Source organism: Dreissena polymorpha, chromosome 6 (genome assembly GCF_020536995.1).
Source record: "Dreissena polymorpha isolate Duluth1 chromosome 6, UMN_Dpol_1.0, whole genome shotgun sequence".
Classification (NCBI taxonomy): Eukaryota; Metazoa; Mollusca; class Bivalvia; order Myida; family Dreissenidae; genus Dreissena; species Dreissena polymorpha.
Window position 1 is genome coordinate 51,798,085 of NC_068360.1, and position 18,768 is coordinate 51,816,852.

Consider the following 18,768-nt stretch of genomic DNA (forward strand, 5'->3'; position numbering starts at 1 on the left):
GACGGCGTAAGATTTTTTTTGCTGCGAATTCTGAACAGTATTTATCTCGTATGATACAAATAATTATATGAACTTGTTTGAGCAGGACAATAAAATAGTGATCGTCCATTATTTGTTAATTGTTTATGCTAATTGGATACACGCAGAAGATTGATTATTTCGAAATAAACAAGTCAGAATTCATAATAATTGACAGCGGTCAATACCATAGTTCATATATATAATTCAAAAATTTAACGTACGTGTATCTTCCGGATATCTTAAATGCCATGTGACTATATGTTAAAATGTATATGAAACTTTGATGCTTACATCATAATTTTTAGAGTGTGTTTTATAATCTGTCATTCAACAACCTAACCGCATATACAATCTGTTTATTTTGTTATCGATTTCATCAAAGGCCAAATGCTTATTGAAACGCTATCGAGTTCGTTTACTGGTTAGAACAAGTACTTTGGAGATATTTAAAGAATGCTCCCCCGTGGGGATTGAACAAGTGACCTACTGGTCGCTTGACGGACACCATTTCCAATACGCCATGGCGATATATAAGCACAGGACAAAGATATATATCGTTATACAAAGTGATGTAAAATCAGAAAACCAAACACCATTAATATATAGAGAACATATATCGGAACAATATTAAATACTTTTGGAAAATAAGGTGCGTGGTTAGTTTTTTCAACGACAGTTAATCACACTGTACGAATTATTTTTAGGACAAATCTTACCTATGGATAAATAACGTTATACAAATTAATGTACAATCTGATTAACATACGCCATTATTATAAAAAGTATAACTGTCGGAACAATATCAATCACTTGTTACAAGTTGTATATGCGGTAAGGTTGTTGAATGACAGCTAATATCACTGTAAGATTTCTCTTATCAGCCCTAAGATGCTTTCCTAACGGAACCATTGTGGTTCCCAACCCCAACTTCCGGTTCAAGACGGTGAACGTGACGTCAGAGACGTGTCGTCTGAGAGTCGCTGATGTGCATGTGGAGGTCTGGCTCGACCAATGTCAGCTGGTGAGTAGGATTGACATTTTCTAAATTTGCAAATGACAGCATTAAATAAATGTCTTACATGAAGTGTATAGGGATAAGAAGAAATGTTTATGGTTTTCAGATAGCTTAATACATTGCGGCGAAATCTATAAAAACAACCAAGTTCCATATTGAAATATAAATGCTTTTACAATGATTTAAATGAAACTTTGTTTTGAGTAGCAGGCCAGGATAACTTTTGACGTACATTTATTAAGATATTTATGCAGCGGGACAATCAAATGCCCCATAACAATTGGTACACGTTGTAATTTAAGGGAAAGCAAAATCATAACAATTGTTTGATATCCATCCATAACCGCTTTAACCAGTTAAGGCTTAAAATTAAAACTTGTAAAACAAAAAGTATGAATGCATTTTGGACAAAAGCACTTGAACAACAAGCACAATTGACTGGGTTTTCGTCGATCAAAAAGTACACATGCCTGTTGAGTTGGAGCCAAGCTTCCTTGCGATAACACTCAATAAAGTTTTGAATTTATAAATGTAATCTTACTGAGCATGTCAATTTATATTGGATCTTGCAGTGAGTTTTACTGCGAACTTTATCCATTACTCCTTTAATACAAAATAATGCAATCCGTACGACTTTAGGTTCATCTGATCATTTTGTCTGTTCGCCATACATTAGTGCAAAACGAACATCTCAATATTTATTTTAACACCATTAATATTTTTTCAACGACTTTTGTCGTTCAAATGGAACAGTATTTTTGTTGTTTACGAGATGAGCATGTGGAATTTTAAATGAATACAATTTTTGATTCACTTCTTGATCATGCGTGTTAAAGCATATAAACAAACGCTGAACTTGTCTTCTAGGACGCGATGCACATAGTGACCTTCAGGGAACACAACGTGTCGGGTCTCGTCACAGAGGACAACTACATCTCACAGCCTGTCGTCTGCAGACAGATCCCGAACGAGGGCGTCACGCGTGACGTCAGTGTGGGACTTCATATCACGTGAGTATTTCACGAATCCAATATCATCGGAGTAATACAAGAACGAGTTCGACATTATTTTCTAATAAGCTTAATATGCTCATCTATGCTTATAACGGTTTTCAAATGTATGATTTAAATACCTTGTTCTTATTTATGTACTTTTCCGACCAACTGACCGCTTAAAAACGACCAATTTGGTTGAGCATTTAATACGATTTAATAGTTTACTGACCTTCCCAACAGTGCATATTTAAGCTGGCAAAACCAACATGAAAGCATAAAGCGACATCATTATATATTTAATGTCTTTCAATGTTTAGCGAGGACATCCCCATACCAACGAAGGACGTGGACTTGCCGAACGTTGTCCGCATAATAACTCGTCTTGGGGAAGACACTTCCGGCACGGAGGTCCTAGTGCAGGACGCAAGGAAGATCGTCTGGGATTTACAGATAGGTAGGGGAAGCAAAAGGTTCTTTAACAATTAAAAACAATGGGTTGTAAATAATACATGATTTGTTTCGCATTGTTCAAGAAAAAATTCCACCGTGTAAGGATAAAATACGCCGGTAATGTACGCTAGTTATTAAAAAAAACCTGCAACACTGCATCTCATGATTTTTATAATGAACAATATATACTAATTTAATGGAGCTCAATTTAATTCATTTTTTGTTTAAGCTGTGAAAAAAACGGGTCAACCTTGGCGATTTGAGTTAATAACATGGCACATATAAAAGCCTGGTTATGGGAAACGGGTTCAAATGCACATGCGTGAAGAGTCGTCCCAGATTAGCCCACGAGGATCGCACTAGCTAATTGGACGCAACACTTAACGCCCACACTTGATTTTCGTGGATTTTTTGCGGACTGCACATGCAAATCGGAGACGACGATGTACGCACATGCTTTAAGCCCCGTTTTCTCAGAACGACGCTTATATGATTTCAGCGGAATTTCGGATCATACCGGACGTGTGCAGCTACATGTCGGACATTGGTGTTGTGATCCTGGTCACGAACGGGTAAGACATAATTAACACGAGCACGAATAGAATCCGGTTATGTTAAACTGACGTAACAAGGAAATATTTTTAAACGCATCACAAATCTCTTCGCATGGAAGCGGGAGCATATTTGTCTGTTAGAAATAATCATAGAACGTGGCCGTTCTAAATGTATCTTGTTTACTAACACTATATTCTATATAGAAATCGAAAAATCATACATATAATAAGAAATTGAGAATATATTGTACATCGAGAACACTTATGTGAACCGAGGCCGAATGGCGAGGTTGGCATTACTTGCTTATACACTCCTTTACTTCGTTTAGTTTAATTATTCTAATTTTAAATATAAAAATAGCAGTCGCAGTTGATATTGTATAGAGCATTCAAGCGCTCAACAACAATATTTTTTCGCATATTCATGTTGGTAACCGAATGGCTATCATGCTATGAACGTTTTGGGAAAACCCATGATACTATGTTACTGTCAGCGCGTGGGGTAGTATTACCCGATTGGGTACAATTACGTTCAAACGCAACGACATGTTAAAACATGATTAATGTTTCAAACTATATATATATAATCTCTATGATGCAAATGCTGACTTCGCATTGATTGATACTTTTAACTCCAGATGCAGTACGTCATCCGGCAAAGTAAGCGACTTTGTCCCGACTTCCGGCGCTGGCGGCTTCCTTACGCTATTTCCGGTCGGCTTTACGGACCGTGCCGACAGAACCGTGGCGATTGTGTGTTCCGTACGAGTGTGTATGCCCAGTGATACCAAGAATTGCACTGCGGTGAGTGAGAATTTTTATCTTATAGAAATACAAATTAATTGGCAATTCGTGTCATGTTGAATGATTTAATTCATGGTAAATAGGGAAATAAATATATACATATATCGTGGTTCCGTTAGCGCTGAGTTACATATTCTTAGATAAAAACATTTTTCTTGTAGCTAAATAGGTAAATAATGTAGTTAATTAAAACAAAAATCAAGGGTTGTGATGCACAAATATTCCATTATAGCCTTTGTTGAAAAATGAAAATTAAGTCAAACCTTATTTGTATCTGAATGGAAAAAATCCCTATTTGTAAGCGCAACTTTATCGTATTTTTTTAGAAATGCGGATTTGATGGAAACATAAACGGAAGACGCCGACGCAGATATACACGAAAGCGCTCTACTTTCGATCTGAGGTCAGAAGTCGCCATTCTAACGCTTCAGTTTGACATACCGCATGTGACGTCATCCGCAAACAACACACTTATCCCGATGGCGCCGCCGACCACATTTATGTTGCTGATAGTTTCTGTTCTTTCTGTAATTTGGTGTTCACAACTATAACTGACGGTAATGGAAAAAAATCCCTATTTGTAAGCGCAACTTTATCGTATTTTTTTAGAAATGCGGATTTGATGGCCACATAAACGGAAGACGCCGACGCAGATATACACGAAAGCGCTCTACTTTCGGTCTGAGGTCAGAAGTCGCCATTCTAACGCTTCACTTTGACAAACCGCATGTGACGTCATCCGCAAACAACACACATATCCCGATGGCGCCGCCGACCACATTTATGTTGCTGATAGTTTCTGTTCTTTCTGTAATTTGGTGTTCACAACTATAACTGACAGTGGCTGTTGATAATTGAATACAGTAAATGAATAAGCCACTTTGCAAATATATTTGTACGAACTTTTGCTAATGGAGATCCATGTCAATATCTATGATAAAACATTTAAAAAAAACTTAATCGTCGATCGTCTTCGGAAACTGCGTTAGTCAATTATGACTCAAGTGTTTTCATTTTTATTTCACGGGCACGGAGAATTGAGGACGAATTTTCTGTGTAATTACGTATTTTACTAGAAATCAAAAATCGGGTGACTGTTGCTGGAATAAGAAAACACCTTAATAATGTTATTAATAAACAACTTAAACAACTAAGAAAATGATTTTACACAAAATATTCCAAGGTGAACATAACTAAGGGTTTCCGTATTATCATCACCATATTTGCTATCAGTGTGTAATTTGTTTTAATGCAACGAACTTTTTAAGATATTAAAAATATCTTGAGAGATGAGTTCAATACCAAATATGCTTTTATTTCAGTACTTAATAAGGTTTTGGATTTTTTAAGAAAGCGAGTAAAAGACCATTTACCAAACAGTCGAAATATAAAGCAGCGCATTCATCATTTTAAATGGACGATTTATTCACGAAAGTATATAAAACGTATTAAAATCAGTCAAAAATCTTCGATAAGGTAAGCAGTAATCACTTCTTAAAACTCAGACATTACGATCCACATTTGTTTCCAGCAACGATATCCGGAAACTTGGGAGAGCATAATGTTCGTACTAGGGATTTCATATACATGTAAAGGAAACTAAGAATCTAAACATATATAATTATGCGGTGTTATTAAGCTGAAAGTTAAGTTAATGTGTTTGCATCTGAGAGGTTGGGTAAGAAAAAAAACAAGCAACACATATTTCGTTAAATTTTGTACCAGGTGCCTATACTAAACAAGTACATGTAGACTGTCTATATACTTATATTAAAAAAAATAAAATTGGACCGTTGCTCAAAACGAAATAGCACTTTATCGCACATTATTAACTTAGTCTTACCAGCCTCTTAATGCCACAGGACGAGTTTCCTTTCAATCAGCTATGGCTGCATACCACACTTTTTAGCCCCCAATGCGAATTTTTTAACTAAAGAGAACATTGCTCAAGTAAGCACCATTTTGAGTGTCTAAATAATAATGAAAGTCAGGTTTGAGTTGTGGTGATTTTTCTTGGATGTTTGTAAGTTACCAAAGCATTGGTATTGTAACTATAGCTGCATACAGGAAGTAGAATTAATGCAATTCGAAAACAGATGGAATGCTGGCTCCGGTCAGTATTTCTGTTCGAAATTTGAAAGGGCGTACGGACATTGAACTATTACAAAAAATATAATCCTTTGACCCCCAATTTTCTCCATTGCTGTTTAGTACTTGGTAAGTTACCAATGTTGTTTCAGAATCGCAAATTTTAGTTTTAGTTATGATATTTGTGAGGAAACAGTAATACTGAACATTTACCATGCTGTGAAATAAGCCATTTTATGCAACGCGAAACGATTGAATTATTTGGAGTGTTCTGTTGTTGTCGTTATATTTTGTGAAACTAAGATGATTCCTTATATAAAGGATTAAACACATCCTTTATTTTATGAGCACGGATGGCCGAGTGTTGTAAGTGGTAGAATTTTAATCCACGACTCCAGGGGTCAGTGGTTCGAGCCCTGTTTAGGGTTACTTTTTTTCTTTTTTTTAAATTGTATTCTTGATTTTTTACTGGAGACTTTTAGATCCCTTGTTAACATTTATCCATATAAACCATTTAATGTCAAACTTCAATACATGCGAAAGTCTGTGACAAGACCCCTTTACAGTTGAGCTCTTAAAACAAGGTCTGGAAGAAAAATATCTGTGTATAGGAATGTATGAATTTATTATTTATGTTCAGAACTATCCATTAGGCCACGGAGGCGATACTTTGTTTTACTAGTCTAAGGCTTGAAACTAAAATATATGTGCCCCTTTGGTTTATTAATGCTGACGCACAATCGTTAACTTATCTAGACCTCTACATTTTACTGTCTTTTATAAAAGGTCAGGCCTCAACAGATCTCATCTCATATCGGACCTGAAATTGGACCCCAATTGAAACGAAAGTTATAAAAGCGTATGTCAGCAAGCGCTCTAGCCGGAAATCTGCTTCTTAGTCATTAGTAAAGCGCTTCTTGCACAATCGACTAATACATTCTCATCAACAATGTCGTACCATTATATAATGATGTTAAGATCCAGTAGGTGCTTTCTTTACTGCAATTCTACTCTCCTCTTAAATTCGTACACTTGTTAATATCTGCATACTGTTTGATTGATCGACGCAAAGTAAAAAAAAACTGAATCGTAGGGTGTCGAAGCTCCAACAACAAAAACAACGACAAGACGCTTTAAATCATTAAGCAATGTATTGCTCTAAGATACGATCAGTAGTATTCAAAGGCTTATAACGAGTAGATTCCGAGCAGCTCGCCTACAGATTTATCATAAAATTCGCCCATTGTATGCCTTTGTTTCTGTAAGTCTTTGCCTGTTCGTCCTTTGTAAGTTTGTCTGCACGGGTAGGTCTATTGCGTATGTCAGCCAAGTACGTTTATTTAAATTTACACACATTCAGATTTTAGCCAAAACTAATTAAATGGGCCTTTTTACGTTTTGGATCATTGACAAAATAAAAAAATGTTTCAGATTCGCAAATGTTCGTTGTAGCTATGATATTTGTGAGAAAACAGTAATACTGAACATTTACCATGCTCTGAAATATCCATTATATGCATTTTTGACGTTTTAAAACCTGAAAATTATAAAGCTTTGCAACGCAAAACGATTGAATAATTTGGAGAGTTTTGTTGTTGTCGTTATATTTTGTGACACTACGAGGATTGCTTATATACGGTATAAAATGCACCACGTATTGTATGAGCACGGATGGCCGAATGGTTAAAGCGCTGGACTTTTACTCCAGTGGTAAGTGGTTTGAGCCCAGTTGAGTGTTACTTTTTGTTCTTTCTTTAATTTTAAACTTATATTGTACTGGTGCTTTTTAGATCTAATGTTTACATTTATCAACATACAGAAAGCATTTACTGATAAACTTCAATATCTGCCGATATCTGTGAAAAGATCCCTTGAAACCTTTGATCTTATGATTATATATGTAAAAATCGTGATATAACCTCCGGCGGGACTCGAACCCGCAATCCCCGGCTTAGGAGGCCGGTGTCCGAGTCTATTAGTCCACATTTATATTTGTGCAAGTGTTTTTTTTGGTGTTTTCATCGCGAAGCACAATCGTAGACTACTCTGGCACTCGACCTTTACATTTTACTATACATTTACTACACGTTTTATTGAAACACGTCTGTAGGTGTGGAAATAGGACGCTCGATCACTATAGCGCCATGTTTTTGTATGGCTTATACTGCATGCCATATGTGTTTAATTTAAAGTTCATGATGCGAGTCTACAAAGAAACCAGTTAATGTATTGCAAGGTTGTTGAATTCTAAAAAACTTTACTGATAATAATTTTTACTCAATGTCCGTTTCAGTTTGTAATAACTGGCATAACTATATGGAATTGCTACTGGCAGACCAGCAGATCGTTACAACGTTATGTAGGTAGACGAGTTACTGCTGTTTGCAATCTAAAGCCGACTAAAGTCCGTTTGTAAAGCAATACCGTAGAGGGAAGCGAATTGAATGCGACTTCGAGAGGTATATATATATAAACATCACTATATATATATATATATATATATATATATATATATATATATATATATATATATATATATATATATATATATATATATATATATATATATTGAGTTTTTCAGCACCGTTTTGGAGCATGCGATCTTGGTTAGTGGTCGCCATACCGGCCAGATGGGGTTTTCCCTGGATACCACTGTACCAAAACACTGACAAAACATATCCGTTAAAGCGATGTGTGGAATAAAATCAAACACCTTTGACGTACCTATGCCCCCTTCCAAAATATATGACTGTTTCGGTACAAACATAATTCGTCGTGCGACGGAACTTTTTTGGAATCCGATTATATATTAATGTTTCGATGATTCCCAAAAATAAATTAACCCTCTGTTTACATTTAAATAAAAACGCGGACATGATAGAAACAGATTTAAATCCAATTTAATATATGTTTATAAGTTACTTGTTATTACGTTAGTGGGAAATTCTTCTGGCGATATTTCAAAATCGAAGAAAGGTTAGACGCCACATACCAGCTTTGCTTATATACGCACTTAGAATAACATGATTAAGTTTAACAATTGACGTCGTTGTAAGAAAGAGTTAATAACGAAAATTCGACCCGTCGTTCCACAGCAATGCGACTATACTGATTTCAAGTGTTTAGTATTAGCAAGAAACAACTTAAAAAAATATATTCTTTGTATATCCTGACTTTGAAAGAAAGTTTGAAAATTTATGTCTCTAAATAATTAAATAGAAAACAAAGATTTGATTGTTTTTGTTGTTTCATCACCTGCTAGTCGCATATCCGCCGCATTAAATGTGTGTTCTTAAGTGCACGTTAATTCCGCTATAGTGCTCTTAGATAAATATTATTCTTCGGCAGATAACCTCACAATTTGTATGTGTCCTATCAATTCGTATTATTGCATAAACTCTATCTATAATGCCCTCTGGCTGGATACAGAAACTTGGCAAAAGGAGGGCATGAACGTGTATTAACAAGGCGATTCACGTCTCGCTTAAGCCCTGTTATGTGTTTTTCATATTGCTGTGCCCCAGTTTTCTTTATATGTATACATTTTTATTACAATAAACATTACAGTTAATTTTGACACTAAGGTTACCTACTGTTTTATTTTGCATTATGATGAACGATTTTGATCATAAACATGCTTATTTTGCGCCATATTTTTCTTTTAATCAAGGTTTAAGGTTCGAGTCCTAATCCTATAACGTTTACATATGCAATTTCTTTAATGAAGCCATTTTCGTGGTTTGGTTCTACACGGAATGTCATTGTTTTCACATATGCTATAATCGTCTGTGTGCGTATTTTTGGTCGACCATAGGCCGTGTAAACTCGATCGACCCGGTCGACCAACGCAATCGTTGTGTGAGCTATAAATAGCCTGTGAAGTTCCAGAGCGGGAGGGCTTAAATTTCAAAAGTTGGAATACACGCTTGTTGGATTTATCAATTCTACGTATGTAAACGGATTAGTTTAACTTTAAGTAACCTCATTCTGTCTTTTTTGGGAGATCATTTTATACCGTAAAATAGTTTTTTAAAGTGTTCGGTGCCGACTGCCCTCCCGACGGATTTCGCGAGTTTAAATCAAACGCGCTTTTGTAACTTGGAATACGACGATACAAGTGTTACTGTGGCTTTTGTTGTTTTTATCCTGTGAGCAAGATATGTTTATTGCATAAAAGTGGTTATGTCAAGTGTTAGAATTAATAAATGATTTAATCAAATAACTGAGTTACTGTGTCTGTTTCCCCCATACATAAGAGGAGCGCTACAATATCCATAAACTGGTCCAAGCGTAGTTACTTCCCTTCTTCAGCCTTCAACGACTTTCCAAGCATGAATGGGGAACTGGATAAGCACCAGTTTCCTCATGCATGCAGGGATAAAGGCAATGAATGTTTCAATCTACTTTTGAAATTATACCATCTGCACTCTCTTGACAATAGCTTTATTTTATTGGCAAGGTCAATGAATTAAAGGTTACTCAACACTTTCAAAAGACTATGCAGTAATTGTAAGTGTGTATGAAGCTTCAACGTTCCTGCTGTATGCTTGAAATACTTCAGTGACAATATGTTGGCAGAATTATATTTTAAGAAAATTTAGTTGGAACAAAATAAGATAGACCTGTACAAAAGAAACATTTATGAAAACAATGATTTATTCTGACGATATATTTATCCGTCACGACAAGCAAATTCCAAAATAATTCCTCATTTCTTACTTTGCGCGGCTGCATTTCAAATTTGCAATAATCCACTGTTTAAACACATTTTAAATTGAAAACTGCCTATCCGAAGGTAAGGCCTTGTCATTTCTGATGATGACCGAGTGAGGCCTATGTAAAACACAACTTTGAATTGTATGACGTCATATGAAATAATCGAATTACTTTGTTGATGTCGAATGAACAAGACATATTGCTTTCAATGTTATTTTAATTTATTTTGGTATTTGTGATTTGTTTATGCAATAATAGCGAAAATACACATTTTTTGGACATGATCATCTGCGGGCGCTCCCGCAGATGAACATGACCTCGAAAACGTGTATTATCCCTATATTATAAGTTTATTTCTTCGCCATCGAAATATATGATAGGTTAATACAATATTAACACATAGTTTTCTTTCGACTCGTTCAAATAACACTGTCAGGGCCGCGTCATGCAAAAATTGGTCTTATGGCGTTTCGGCCAGCGTAGCTCAAGCCAAACCTATGCAAATGCACAGTCTAGTCAGTAGCTACGTTTCCTGTTATAAAATCATGCAATGCTTCATTGTCTCATGAGGTATCTCCTAACCAGACTGTGGGCGTGCAGGCTGGGCTATAGCAACGCTGGCCGCATATAATACACATTTTCGCACGACTCTGGTCTTTAAATATCATATTGCGTCTCGTAAATAGAACCTATTAGCACACTCTGTTTCGATAGAAATTGAAGTCAACTGTGCTCTTTATAGCAAACTGGCAAATTTCTACAGTCTATCAAAACTTTCATTTGTGGTTAGATAATAAAATGGTTGCCCTGTTATCATGAGACTACACTATTTTGTAGTGTTTGTTTTTACATCGTGAAAGCAAAACTGTGTTAACATCGTTTATCGATGGTCAATTATGTCTTCCCCTGATTAAGTGACCGAGTGCGGACCCTGAAATTTTACGAGATAAACGCGTTTTAACGCGTAATTGTAATTGGACAAAAATGTATCACAATATGTCTAATGAACATGCAGATGGTAGTACGGGTTTCCTAATACTGAGCAGTATTACATCGTATTACATCGTATACGTTATATCTACATATATTTACATCTTATTTTTAAATTATAACACAGGTATGCGAAAAGAAACATACAAATAATCACTTTAATACAGTATATCATGCGGTTGTCCATAACACAAACATTCCAAGTTGAATGTCAAAAACGGACAATAAAGATTATGAGGAAATTATTTTATTACAAATATTATGTATATGATTTGCAGTAAGCAAATAAGTTCTTTTTTCTCAATAATTTCATTTCATTCGTGTATTAGCACGTACTGGTATAAACATTTTAAATTGACTAAATCAAACACAATCAGGCATTTATCACCAAATATCACTGGTACGTTAACCTTCGAACTTTTGTAATTAAAGTCTGCGCTGCTACGCCTGAATCTTCCTGTAACACAATACAAAAATAATCCAATCACACGCCTATATCTTGATTACATTTTGATTAACTGACACGTGTTTGTCACGCGGCGGTAAACAGCCCTTATTAAAGGGGAAAGAAACCCAGTAAAATATAACTAAAAAACGCATTATCCCGAATCAATCGTCTCGTTAGCGTGCATATCTATGCACTGTCAATAAAAATGTAATCAAGACTAGACATAGACAGAAAATTACGTTTTAACATTCGAAGCGGAGACTCTAATTTCAAAATTTCGAAGGTTGACATAGCTGTGATGTTTATTGATAAAGCATTGTTTTATTTAATTGTTTCAAATTTAAAATGTTTATAACAGTACGTGCCTTATACAATAAGGTCATGTTATATACGTAAACAAACTGAGATATTCGCAGAAGAATGTTGGTAATGTCACGAGAAAATAAAAAGTCGTCAAGTTTAATGCATTCAAATATTTTACCACGACTATTGCACGGTTTTAGTGATTATATAAATGCACGTTTTAGAAGGTAAAAACTGCACAATTTATTTCGAAAACATATACGTGTTTTTGTAGAGCTGTTCTAACAAACTATTATAAATTTTTCGAAGTTATAAGGAATAGTCATGCTTTTTAACTTCATTTTGTTAGTGATGTTTGCATTTAGTGAAGAAGGTATGTTGAATAAACAAAGTTTTGACAGCTTATTATTCTTGCATTTAAGTTGATGTAACGGTTTATGTTTCGATGACAGTTTGAGGTAATTGTTTCATTTTTTAATTGATACTTAAAAAAGTGAATACATGTAAACCTATTAAAGAATGTAAAATTTCGTTTCAATTTAATTTTATGTGTCTGACAATACTTCCTTACCAGTAAGTTAATTTCCCTTTCATCGCACTATCGTGCTAGTAATGTGTTTGTTAATACTATTTAAATTGACGGCGTAAGAGTTTTTTTGCTGCGAATTCTGAACAGTAATTATCTCGTATGATACAAATAATTATATGAACATGTTTAAGCAGGACAATAAAATAGTGACCGTCCATTATTTGTTAATTGTTTATGCTAATTGGATACACGCAGAAGATTGAATATTTCGAAATAAACAGTCAGAATTCTTAATAATTGACAGCGGTCAATATCAAAGTTCATATATATAATTCAACGCATTTAACGTACGTGTATCTTCCGGATATCTTAAATGCAATGTGAATATATGTTAAAATGTATATGAAACTTTGATGCTTACATCATAATTTTTAGAGTGTGTTTTATAATCTGTTATTCAACAACCTAACCGCATATACAATCTGTTTATTTTGTTATCGATTTCATGAAAGGCCAAATGCTTATTGAAACGCTATCGAGTTCGTTTACTGGTTAGAACAAGTACTTTGAAGATATTTAAAGAATGCTCCCCCCGTGGGGATTGAACAATTGACCTACTGGTCGCTTGACGGACACCATTTCCAATACGCCATGGCGATATATAAGCACAGGACAAAGATATATATCGTTATACAAAGTGATGTAAAATCAGAAAACCAAACACCATTAATAAATAGAGAATATTTATCGGAACAATATTAAATACTTTTAGAAAATAAGGTGCGTGGTTAGTTTTTTCAACGACAGTTAATCAAACTGTACGAATTATTTTTAGGACAAATCTTACCTATGGATAAATAACGTTATACAAATTAATGTAAAATCAGATTAACATACGCCATTATTATATAAAGTATAACTATCGGAACAATATTAATCACTTGTTACAAGTTGTATATGCGGTAAGGTTGTTGAATGACAGCTAATATCACTGTAAGAAAATCTCTTATCAGCCCTAAGATGCTTTCCTAACGGCACCATTGTGGTTCCCAACCCCAACTTCCGGTTCAAGACGGTGAACGTGACGTCAGAGACGTGTCGTCCGAGAGTCGCTGATGTGCATGTGGAGGTCTGGCTCGACCAATGTCAGCTGGTGAGTAGGATTGACATTTTCTAAATTTGCAAATGACAGCATTAAATAAATGTCTTACATGAAGTGTATAGGGATAAGAAGAAATGTTTATGGTTTTCAGATAACTTAATACATTGCGACGAAATCTATAAAAACAACCAAGTTCCATATTCAAATATAAATGCTTTTACCATGATTTAAATAAAACTTTAATTTGAGTAGCGGGCCAGGATAACTTTTGACGTACTTTTATTAAGATATTTATGCAGCGGGACAATCAAATGCCCCATAACAATTGGTACAAGTTGTAATTTAAGGGAAAGCAAAATCATAACAATTGTTTGATATCCATCCATAACCGCTTTAACCAGTTAAGGCTTAAAATAAAAACTTGTAAAACAAAAGTTATGAATTCATTTTGGACAAAAGCACTTGAACAACAAGCACAATTGACTGGGTTTTCGTCGATCAAAAAGTACACATGCCTGTTGAGTTGGAGCCAAGCTTCCTTGCGATAACACTCAATAAAGTTTTGAATTTATAAATGTAAACTTATAGAGCATGTCAATTTATATTTGGTCTTGCATTGAGTTTTAATGCGAACTTTATCCATTACTCCTTTTATACAAAATAATGCAATCCGTACGACTTTAGGTTCATCTGATCATTGTGTCTGTTCGCATTACATTAGTGCAAAACGAACATCTCAATATTTATTTGAACACCATCAGTACTTTTTCAACGACTTTTGTCGTTCAAATGGAACAGTATTTTTGCTTTTTACAAGATGGGCATGTGGAATTTTAAATGATTACAATTTTTGATACACTTCTTGATCATGCGTGTTAAAGCATACAAACAAACACTGAACTTGTCTTCTAGGACGCGATGCACATAGTGACCTTCTGGGAGCACAACGTGTCGGGTCTCGTCACAGAGGACAACTACATCTCACAGCCTGTCGTCTGCAGACAGATCCCGCACGAGGGCATCACGCGTGACGTCAGTGTGGGACTTCATATCACGTGAGTATTTCACGAATCCAATATCATCGGAGTAATACAAGAACGAGTTCGACATTATTTTCTAATAAACTTAATATGCTCGTCTATGCTTATAACGGTTTTCAAATGTATGATTTAAATACCTTGTTCTTATTTATGTACTTTTCCGACCAACTGACCGCTTAAAAGCGACCAATTTGGTTGAGCATTTAATACGATTTAATAGTTTACTGACCTTCCCAACAGTGCATATTTTAGCTGGCAAAACCAACATGAAAGCATAAAGCGACATCATTATATATTTAATGTCTTTCAATGTTTAGCGAGGACATCCCCATACCAACGAAGGACGTGGACTTGCCGAACGTTGTCCGCATAATAACTCGTCTTGGGGAAGACACTTCCGGCACGGAGGTCCTAGTGCAGGACGCAAGGAAGATCGTCTTGGATTTACAGATAGGTAGGGGAAGCAAAATGTTTCTTAACTATTAACAACAATGGATTGTAATTAATACATGATTTTTTGCATGCGTAATGTTTGAAACTATATGTATAATCTCTATAATGCAATTGCTGACTCCGCACTGATGGATACTTTTAACTCAAGATGCAGTACGTCATCCGGCAAAGTGAGCGACTTTTTCCCGACTTTCGGCGCTGGCGGCTTCCTGACGCTATTTCCGGTCGGCTTTACGGACCGTCTCGATTGTGTGTTCCGTACGAGTGTGTCTGCCCAGTGATACCAAGAACTGCAATGCGGTGAGTGATAATTTTTCTTTTAAAGAAATACAAATTACTTGACAATTCGTGTCATGTTGAACGATTTAATTAATGGTAAATAGGGAAATAAATATATACATCGTGGTTCCGTTAGCGCTGAGGTACATATTCTTAGATAAATAACTTGTAGCTTAATAGGTAAATCGTGTAGGTAATTAAACAAAAAACAAGGGTTTTGATGCACAAATATCCCATGCTTTATAGCCTTTGTTGAAAAATGAAAAATAAGTCAAACCTTATTTGTATCTGAATGGAAAAAAATCCCTATTTGTAAGCGCAACTTTATCGTATTTTTTAAGAAATGCGGATTTGATGGAAACATAAACGGAAGACGCCGACGCAGATATTACCGAAAGCGCTCTACTTTCGGTCTGAGGTCAGAAGTCGCCATTCTAACGCTTCACTTTGACAAACCGCATGTGACGTCATCCGCAAACAACACACATATCCCGATGGCGCCGCCGATCACATTTATGTTGCTGCTAGTTTCTGTTCTTTCTGTAATTGGTGTTCACAACTATAACTGACAGTGGCTGTTGATATGTTTGAATACAGTAAATGGAAAAAGCCATTTTTGAAAACATATCTGAATTTACTTTTGTAAATGGAGCTCCATGTCAATATCTATGATAAAACATGAAAACAAACATTATCGTCGATCTTCTTCGGAAACTGCGTTAGTCAATTATGACTTAAGTGTTTTCATTTTTATTTCACGGGCACGGGGAATTGAGGACGAATTTTCTGCGTAATTACTGAATATTATTAAATCATTTCAAAAGGCTTAATTATGATCTAATCTAATCTAATCTAATCTGATCTTATTGACATTGAACCTCACAAACCGCTTACAGTTTTTAATATGTGGATGACCGTGCGCTTGAAAATATGTTTAGATCGACGATTAAACACATTGTTCACGGATATTTGACGATGATATTGTGTTATGCGAAGATATTCGTGACCAATATGAACAGAAGACACTTCTACTTCACTAGATAGCATTTTATAGCAAATAGTCATATGGTGTTGTTTGTTATAGAAAAGATTAATCGGTATTTGCCTATATTTTCATCGTATGTTACTATAGCTATAAAATCCTTCCGTATATGTCCGACCGTCTGCCCGTCTTAGTTTTAGTTCATTTGTCTGCAAAATGTATTCCTGCGATTACTCAAAAAGCGAATTGAAAAGTAATGAAAAAAGTACAAACGAAATTATAATGAAAACATTTAGCTTTAGCTACTCTGAATGTCATTACTTTCTTTGCGTATCCGTATTTGTGTTCCCGAAGCTCTGAACAAACAATATACAGAGGATATTTGTTCATGTCAGTGTAAGATCGTTTGTTATTTCACGAGTGATCATAGAAAATATCATTTTTTTCTTTGATAACGAGTTAAATAACAAACGATCTTACACTTACATGAACACATTTTATGTTTCTTTTATGCCCCTTTTTCAAGAAAATAATTAACGGCTGTTTCCCTTTCGCTGAAAAATTACCCTTTCTCCCGTGGCATGCCACAATACATTTCAATACACAAAATGACGTCATAAGTGTGACGAAATGACGTTATTACAACTGCGAAATTCTCCATTAAAACTCTTTTACAATGTAAATAAACGGCGAAAAAGCATACAATAAAAAGAAAATGTGTTGTTTTCGGTGGAATGTCGATTTAAATTCACTCGTGGTCATAGAAAATATATTCAAAATTATTTATGATAATCTAAATATAGAAAAAGTAGTTCCGAAATTTTGTTATTTTCACCGGTGAAAATATCAATTTGTTTATTTTCACTGTTGTTATTTCACTGCAGAAATGTCATATTTTATCATAAGGTATAAAATAAAAGTACATAGTATACAACTGGATCCTGCGCTTTCTCAGAGAGAACTTAACATTCTTAAGACAATGGCATGCATATGGAATACCATTACAAAATAAATAAAAAAACGCTCGTATTTTACTAGAAATCAAAAATCGGGTGACTGTTGCTGGAATAAGAAAACACCTTAATAATGTTATTAATAAACAACTTCAACAACTTCAACAACTAAGAAAATGGTTTTTCACAAAATATGCCAAGGTGAACATAACTAAGGCTCTAACTTATTCATTCTGCGTCGCACTTCTGGAGTTATAATAGGGTTTCCGTTTTATCATCACCATATTTGCTATCAGTGTGTAATTTGTTTTAATGCAACGAACTTTTGAAGATATTATAAATATCTTGCGAGACGAGTTCAATACCAAATATTCTTTCATTTCAGTACTTAATAAGGTTTTGGATTTTTTTAGAAAGCAAGTAAAAGACCATTTACCAAACAGTCGAAATATAAAGCAGCGCATTCATCATTTTAAATGGACGATTTATTCACGAAAGTATATAAAACGTATTAAAATCATTAAACAATCTTCGATAAGGTAAGCAGTAATCACTTCTTAAAACTCAGACATTACGATCCACATTTGTTTCCAGCAACGATATCCGGAAACTTGGGAGAGCATAATTTTCGTACTAGGGATTTCATATACATGTAAAGGAAACTAAGAATCTAAACATATATAATTATGCGGTGTTATTAAGCTTAAAGTTAAGTAAATGTGTTTGCATCTGAGAAGTTGGGTAAGAAAAAAACAAGCAACACATATTTCGTTAATTTTGTACCAGGTGCCTATACTAAACAAGGACATGTAGACTGTCTATATACTTATATAAAAAAATAAAATTGGAGCGTTGCTCAAAACAAAATAGCGCTTTATCGCACATTATTGACGATGCTGCGAAGCGTCGTCTAAGTTATCATATCATGAAAAAAAAATTCACAATGGCAACCTATGTAAAAGACCGAGCCAGTCCGATTGAGATAGCTCGATTTTTCTAATCGGCATACCTCGCTGATTATCATTGATAAAGGTATAGGAAGCTCA

At 35.0% G+C, this 18,768-nt stretch overlaps 1 protein-coding gene across 1 annotated transcript; it reads left to right on the forward strand.

Moving 5' to 3' along the window:
• The first annotated feature begins 865 nt into the window (after window positions 1-865).
• On the forward strand, window positions 866-16,369 carry LOC127835678 (uncharacterized). The gene is made up of 5 exons (XM_052362117.1): window positions 866-1,042; window positions 1,904-2,046; window positions 15,373-15,509; window positions 15,657-15,808; window positions 16,129-16,369. The coding sequence occupies exons 1-4, from the start codon at window positions 866-868 to the stop codon at window positions 15,680-15,682; spliced, it is 483 nt and encodes a 160-aa protein (XP_052218077.1). The 3' UTR covers window positions 15,683-15,808; window positions 16,129-16,369.
• Window positions 16,370-18,768: the final 2,399 nt, after the last annotated feature.